This window comes from Olea europaea, unplaced genomic scaffold (genome assembly GCF_002742605.1).
Source record: "Olea europaea var. sylvestris unplaced genomic scaffold, O_europaea_v1 scaffold2257, whole genome shotgun sequence".
NCBI lineage: Eukaryota > Viridiplantae > Streptophyta > Magnoliopsida > Lamiales > Oleaceae > Olea > Olea europaea.
Genome location: NW_019240621.1, coordinates 47,084 through 56,027, shown reverse-complemented (window position 1 = coordinate 56,027; position 8,944 = coordinate 47,084). Strand labels below are relative to the sequence as shown.

Here is an 8,944-nt window from a genome sequence, read left to right as displayed (position 1 = left end):
TTTATCTTTATTAATAGTTGATAAAAGTTGATGGATCACATGAAACATATAATAAAAAATAGATAAAAAATGTGGATCTTGATGTAAAACTATTAGATACATATTGATGATTATGTAATCATATTATTATGCATAAATAAATTTTATCTAGTTTGGAGAGTCTATTTCATTCCAATTGTAACTCTCATTTTGAACCTTAAAAATATGAGTTTTGATTATCAATAAAACCAACAAGTTTATTGGTTCTTTCTTTTATTCTCTTTGTTTTTTTACTCGGTTTATAATGCGTTATCAGCACGGTTCTCTAAAAATATAACAAATTAGTTTGAAGGTAGTCTACAGCCAATCTCAAATCATACACGATATTTTTTTTATTTTTTATTTATTGTAGCTTATGCAAATAATTACTTTTCATGGATTGATTTTTGCCCAAATAATTTTCATTTTCGCATAGTGGTTTCTACCCAATTTTCTTTTTGTCCAACTTTTTGAAATCAAATCACTAAATTGTGCGTGTCCAATCATCATATCGTAGAATAATTAATCATAAATATGGATATCCAAACACAATAATCAAAATTTGTTTTTGTGCTTCTTGTTTATCATTCAATTAATTACGTTGTTATTATTTTTTTAATACGAGTATACTTTATGAATTTATTATATATCTGTCTATTGTAAAATATTCTTGCTTTTGTATTAGCACTCTATGTTAATGTTTTAGTTAGATTTTACTTGTTCATGAAGAGCGTAACACTCAAATTTTAATATTCCAAAAGAATGTTACTCATAGATCAGTTTATTACATATATTTATTACTTATGAAGTAGCATAACATTATAATTAATATTACAATTTCAATATTTTAGAAGAATATTAATCAATTTCTATATAAAATCACAAATTAAATTACTTGATTTATTTAAATGCCCATTCTTCTGCATATGTATTCATGTTCTAAATTTTATTTGTTCTAGAAGTGTATAATGAATACAATCTATGAGTTATTACTCCTGAAGAACGTAATGTTTTAATTTTCAATATTTTAAAAGAATATTGATTTGTTGTTCTTGAAAAAACAATAATAAAATATAACATGTTCTTGAAATAATATACATTTCAAATAATATATATCTCGTTGTGTTTCTGAAAAAACACATATTGAACAACTCGATAATGAATTATAATTTTTAAAGGAAATTAATTTTATGTATTATTAATATTCAAAAAGAATATTAATTTATCGCTCTTGAAAAGTATGAATTATAATTTTTTAATATTTCAGACGAATATTGATATATTGCTATTGAAAAAACAATAATTAAAGGTAATATGCTCTCGAAGTAGCATATTTTTAAGAATATATCATTTGAATTCATATTTATCTCTGAACGAAAATATATAATTAATGTCATGAAAATATTAATTAGTTTGACTACCTGAATGATATATGATTATATAAAATCGTATTATTCGAAATTAAATAATTGAATTATATCTATATTAAGCCCTTGTATGATTCACATTTTTCTAAAATTCATTTTTTCAAAACTTATTTTCAACCACCATTTTTCAATAAAATAATATTACATGTAAATTCAAAACTTTTCTTTAATTTTTAATCATACATTCTCTATCAATCTATTATTCAAAATGCATTGTTTTCTCCAAAATGAGGATCAAACAAGAGTTAAATCAGAAGTTCAATTTAACTTTATTATTTGATAATACCAGCTGGATCATCACTGGTTCAATAATGATGTGAAATTAAAAATTCAAATGATTATTAAATGAAGAACCAAAAGAATTTTTCCATCCAAATAAATTCTATATGATGTTTGTTTTTTTTTTTTTCATGAAATTTTCTCATTAACCATCATTAGCTAACACATGGGGAGACTAAATTCACTATATTTCTAAAAATTAATCAGGGTGATAAATGGGATCCCATCACCTTACACATTAATCATCTAAATATTATTTGTATCTAATTATTTGATACTTATACTAGACGATTGCATGGTGGTTCACAACTTGAAATTTGCGAAATTACTGTTCAAATTTTAAATTGTCATGCATAATTTTCAGATTATACAATCTAAAACGATGTATCTTGTTAATACTAGCTATCCTAAATCTCAACATTTTAATGTGTTAATTGAGAGGTTGATAAATGGTTTAACATTATTTCTTGTTAAATGCCTCAAACTAATTTAATTAAGAACAAAATACTTTTCATTTTTTTGTTTAGAGAATGTTATTACGCATCATGTCAACATCATAGTTTTTCTTGTTATAATTGGCTTGTGGTTAAAGTCTAATTTCTTCATCGGATTATTTGATAGTTCAATTAATCCACCACGTTGTATTGAAATGAAAAGTAAAGAATGTTTAGGAGATATGCATAGTTTTAACACTAATCTTAAATGTTTGATAATGTAATTTACTGATTGTTAATTTGATTGGACACTTTTCTCAACATTAGGGGGACGAATTAAAACGTTGAAAATAATGTATAAGTACATCATTATCCAAATCCTAGCAAAAAAACCTTTCGAACTAGAAGTTCAAAAGATAATTGGTTTGAATGTCTTCACTAGCCAAAGAGAATAATAATATCACACACATCAGTTTTAAATGCTCCAACTCAAATTAAAGTCCTAGAGGACAATTAGTTAATATGATTTTGATGGCATACCTGAAGTGTAAGTATATTCGATTATAATATGAAAATTGTCAAATAAATTTGGAGTAATTAGCAAAGATGGCCTCAATAAAGAGGCATATATTCTTGATGAGTGTTTAGACTTAACAAATTATAAGACTCCTAAAAAGATTTAGGCATATGATATGTTAAAAATTGGACATTTCTATAAGTTATGTCATTATAGAAAAGAAATATAATAGAAGATAAAAAGTTGTCGACAATATTTTTGGACATAATGTACTGTATTATATTATGAATAGTGAAGAATTGAAATATTTGTCAAAATATATCGATCGAAGTAATGCTTGGCTAAATAAAAGAGATACAATCCTACATTGAATTTACTAGAAAAACCTGAAATTTTTAGACCCGCAATCCGAAAATTTTAAAAGGTATATATTTATGCGAAAAGAAAATGAGAAAAATGAAGTTGTATATAGTGCACAACTCTCAACATAATATATTTTGTAAAGATAGTGGTGAATGAAATCATGAATCCATATTTATATGAAATTTGAAATACGTGATAATTAACTCATCTGGCATGACTATTAATGTTATTCTTGAATGATTTAATATGTTTGAAGTATAATTCAAGTGATATTATTATAAGAGAGAGCAAATATGCGTTGTGTTCTTTCCTTTGATCGATGTTTTGTCCTATTGATTTTTCTGGCAAGGTTTTTAATGAGACAACTTTTTGTAGCAGACTTAAAAAGAATAATGTACCATTTTTCTTTCATTAGAATATTTCCCACAAGATTTTTCCTAATATGATTTTAATGAAACTTATTATTATTATTATTATTTTGTGATAAATGTCAATAACATACAAAGCATTTACCATCAAAATAATGTTTTTATATGTAGGAGATCCCCGAAGAGATCAATAAGAGCTATTTTTCGAATTATCATATAATTACGTTCATCAAAAGGTAATAAATATCTTGTATTAAGGCATTATTTGAAAACTATACAAGACAACATGAGATATACTCTACCAGAAATTAAAATATTGAAGACATCAATGTACAAGATATGGATCGCTTGATATAAAAATTTTCACTTATGAAACAAGGGAAGTAGCTACATTCTTTTTCATTCAATCGAGTTTTGTCTCACTATATTTTCTTGAAAAGGTTTTAACAAGGTAGGATTTTACTACTCTAAATTATTTATACTCTTGTTTCATTTGTTGGTATTTTTGTCTCATCTGGATTTCCCCAAACAACATCCCAATAAAATAGTTATTATTGAAATAATCATCAAAGGGGGAGAATTGTAAAACTATAAGATAAATATTGATGATTATGTTGTCTTATTATTATGCATTGATAAGTTTTATCTAATTTGGAGAGTCTGTTTTTATTTCAATTGTAATTCTCATTTTGAGTTCTTTAAATACGGGTCTTGATTATCAATAAAACATATAAGTTCATTAGCACCTCTCTTCTATTCTTTTTTTTTTCTCTCTAGTTTATAATAGGTCCAATAGATTAAGAGGATATTTGATGAGGAATAAAATTAGATTTTTTTAGTAGATTGTGATAGAAGTGTTTGAAATGTATAATTGAAAAATTGTGCGACCCATGAATGATGTTATAAATACTGATTATTTGATTTTAACTTAAATTAAAATCAGGCTTTAATCCAAAACAAACAGGCTCTTAACTTTTTAACAAACAAAAGTTTTATTTATAAAAGCACTTAGAAATAATGTGTCTTATTTAAAAAAATAAAAATAAAATTATATAGTTCTTCTCTTTTGTACCTTTTCTATGAAGTTGTTTGGTAATTTATGTGCTAACCTTTTAGATTTACAATAATACGTAAAAGCTATACATCTTAGAGATTTGAGGTAGGCTGAGAATGTTTCTAGACAAGGCAAGCTTTTTCTAGATTATTATTGAATTTTGAGCCATCAATAAACTCAACATTTTAATTTATAATTATAAAGATTTGCGATGATAGTAATAAGAAGAGAGATCTACAAAATAAATAGCAAAATTTTGGAATTTCACTTTTCATAGAATGCATTCCATCGAGGAATTATTAATGTAGAAGGTTGTTGTCGGTCTATATCAATGTTCTAAAACACAGCATGCACATAGCGGGCGTAAAATGCTCCACGTCGCACTCTTTTTTTTATTACATTTTTACTTTTTTTTTTCCATGCCTAGGCACGTTTAGAGACTCTATGGAAAGTCAAGGGTGAATTGTGACATCTGAGTGGTGAACCAGTCCTATGAACGGGTTGAAAGGACCAGTATTTTATAATTTTATATGTTTGATAAGTATTATTTTAATTATTAAATGATTTTTAGATTGATTAAAAATTTAAAGATAATATTAAAATAAGAAAACACTTACTAATCTAAAACTTAACCTCCATACCTCATCATGCTTTACGATATTTAGAATACTGATATATATTAACTTGGACGATGCAGCAAGTAGGCCTTTATGCTCGAGAATGATGATGTGCAAAGGCTCAAGTATGTGACATGTTATAAATCTGCAAATTGAAATTATTGAATTACATGTAGAGAAAATATACCAATATCAGAGTGTTACACCATATGGATGAGGTAGTATGTAATCAATATTCAATATTAGGTAATACACCGAGGAGAGAATTTCATATACATCTACTCATTATCTTGAAATGAAGAACTCTATCCATTAGGAGTTGGAATGGTGTATTTCAAGTTTAGTTCCCTTTTGCCTCGACTGATGTCTAATTCATGTTTATAAATTGTTTATAGTACTTCAGTTACTTTTTATTTACATTTCAAGGAATATACAAGTACTACCTACTTATTAATCACTCGTTTTTGTCTATTTATAATTCAAATCGTTTATAAACACTCCCAAAATAGGACTAGTGATATATAGTAAAATGCCCATCACTATTAATATGTGCAAGCTACTTTGGTTTGCTATATTGTTGTATAGGATTTTATGTTTCTTTGCAGGCCTCTTCTCAATTTACGAGCCAATTGGTGTATAATATACTATTCAATTATTACACCTTTAGTTATACATATAATACATACATACATACATACATACCCACACACACATATATATGCCCTGTATGACAATCTTTAAAACAATTTTTATACCATTTTTAACGACGCATTTATACAATAAAGCATTTTGTACGTAAATCCAATTTTTTTTTTTACCATATATTCTTCAAAAAAACACTATTCAAAAAATTATTTTCCCCAAAAACTCTTTAAAAGGAGACAAATAGAGATTTAGTCATACATTCTTCCAAAAATCAATATTCCAAAACTTCTATTTTTGCCAAAAAAAAAAAAGAAAAAAAAGGAGAAATTTAATGGTTGTCAAATAGGGAATATACAGCCAAGTTGAAGCATTTAATGACTCTTTGCCCTATCTTGTTGGCGCATAAGCTACCACAAACTACGAAGCAGAGATTGTGTATGCATTATGACTGTCGAGCCCAGTTGGATGAGTCAAAAGAGCATTACAACATGGGAGCGGTAGAATCTGCTATTAGGTTTGCCATTTCGAAGAAGACAGATCACATTATGCCCTTGTTTGGTCTTCATTTTTTCAAAAATACATTTTTTTTCAAATATTATTTTTAACCATATATTTTGATATAAAATAATGTTACACGTAACTCAAAACATTTCTTTATTTTTTCATCACGCATTCTTTGAAATTTTATTATTTCAAAAAATATATATATATATTTTTTCAAAAATGCTCAATATCATTTGATTGAATAGTTGACCCAACCTCTTATTCTTCCACGTTTTAGCAATAACATATTGTTTCATGGAGCTATGGTCTAAAATATGGAAGCGTTTCCACGACTTTACCACCCAATCAAAGTGCCTAAAGAGCATATTTACCGAAACAAATATGATTACCTCGATAAGATATTCCCTTCATTCTTTCTCTATATTGTTTACGATTCATTTTAGTGGAGCCGAAAGAGGGGGCTACATATATTTTATGTATTTTTTGCATGTTAAGTAACTCTTGACATGATGCCCACTGTATAGATATGATAAATATTGCTCGAGATAATTTTGAATGTTTACATTGTGATCGCGTCAACCCCTCTTTCTTTAACTAAGTATTAACTATATTAGCCCTTGTTTATTTTCCATTATTTGACCATTATAATGAAACATATGACCGTTATTTATCATATCAAATCACCATATTTGAATTTCTATCTTATATGGAGCTCGTAACGACTAAATTTTTTATTCTCATTCTTACATTAATGGAAAACAAACGGGGCCTAACAACATTACCATGTAAATTTCATCCTCGAATATTGAACTTTCATTGAAATTTCAATTAAGCCACTAAAGCCCTTGTTTGGTTTAATTAAAAAAAAAAGATAAAAATTTAAGTAAAAATTAATTAATTTTAATTACACATTTCGTGAACCCACAATTTTTATCAACTTTTCAATCACAAATTTCATTAACTTTTTATCAAAATTCACTAAAAATCAACTTTTAGCAAACCAAACATGAGCTAAACTTTAAGGTGTCTCAATATGGATAATTGAACTTTGGTTTAGATTAAAATTTCACCATTATATCACATTTCGCCATCTATCGCCCCCAAACTGATAGAAATTACTTAGTTGACGGTTATACAAATATTTTTTTACGTAATCCCACTATGACCCCGTAAAAATGAAAATGTTATTTAGCCCTTGATTGAACCTCATTTTAGGGAAAAAGAATGCATTTTGAGTAGTTGATTAATGGATAATGTGTGGTTAAAAATTAATAAAAAGTTTGAGTTTGCATGTAATATTATTTATTAAAAAATATGTGATTAAAAATGAATTTTGAAAAAATGAATTTTTAGAAGAATGAGATTCAAACAAGAGCTTAAACAAGAGTAATGAAAATGTCATACATTATACCCCTGTTTGATCCCTATTAATTTTTATTTCATTATATTTCATTTTTTTCTCTCCTATTTTAACCACACAATTTTTTATAAAATAATATTATACGTAAATCGAAAACTTTTCATTCTTTTTCAACCACTTATTTTTAAAAAAATATTATTCCACCAATTTTCATTTCCCCAAAATGGGTGCCAAATTGACACATTTTTAGATCTTAATACTTTTATGTGATACACAAACACATCCATTACATGAAAAATTTAGTGCCGGAATAATTTCATCGATTTGAGATATATTTCAAGAAATTTTTCTTCAAATGAAATATCCAACCAAAATAAGAAAAAAGAAAAATGACAGCCAAAAATAAGTGAACAAATTTCCATCGCATAAAAACGGACGGTAAAGAACCGCACTCAGTATCGCGCCAATATAAACTTCCATTTGCTCCAGTTTGCTCCACGTGTACTCCCTACCTACTAGTGAACCTTCCTTCTTGTTCACACAACACTGCACTACTCTCAAATCCCCTCGTATAGATACGGAATTCTCTGTTAAAAATTCATTATTGATTCAATTATTTGATAATTGAAACGTACAATTTACGTTGAATGAATTAGACCTTGATCTATTTACTTTTTGTTCATCGCCGTTGAATTTCAAGCTCACTACACACGCAATTGCACACTGAAAGGGTTTTTAGTTGTTTCTCAGATTCCGCCATGGACGCAGCTACTCAGTTGGTCTACTGCGGAGTCGATCCTTTGCACCGTAAATTATCATTTTCGACCAACTTGCAAAAGTCAACCAATCGCCGGCCATTCTCAAGAATGCTTAAATTCCGAAACCAAAACGCCGTCGTAAAGGCCATTGCCACGGAACCGGGACCGTCGGATACTAAGCCTGCCAAATCATCTCCACCGTCTCCCAAAGTTGTTAATGGGAAAACGCCGTTGTATAAACCGGTCAACGGTGCTTCCACTGTAAGCGCAGTCGCGAATTAATGTCATTTTTATTCCAAAATTTTCAATTTATGTTAATCTTGAGTTAAAATTTCAAAATCATGTGGCTGAATAAATAACAGAAGATAAAAGTTCGCGACTTCTGAGGGCAGGTATGGTTAAGTTAGGCTAACAATGGATGCCTTTTAGCTGGTTCACTTTATTTCAATTTAGCATTTTTCCCCCTTAGCTAACTAATGGAATTTTCGTTAATTTTTTTCGGAGTTCATATTTTGATTTGATTTGATTGATGGGAAAGTGAAGCTGAGAAGAACTTAGATTTAGAATTTACAAAAAAAAAAAAAAAAAATGTTACACTAT

At 27.7% G+C, this 8,944-nt stretch overlaps 1 protein-coding gene across 1 annotated transcript in view; it reads left to right on the top strand.

Annotated features, from left to right (window-relative positions):
* The first annotated feature begins 8,344 nt into the window (after nt 1-8,344).
* The window catches only part of LOC111381109 (uncharacterized protein sll0005), a 14,021-nt gene continuing 13,421 nt past the window's right edge, over nt 8,345-8,944 (top strand). Inside the window, exon 1 of the mRNA XM_023004832.1 lies at nt 8,345-8,605. Coding sequence (XP_022860600.1) covers nt 8,345-8,605 — 261 coding nt within the window. The remainder of the gene's footprint in view (nt 8,606-8,944) is intronic.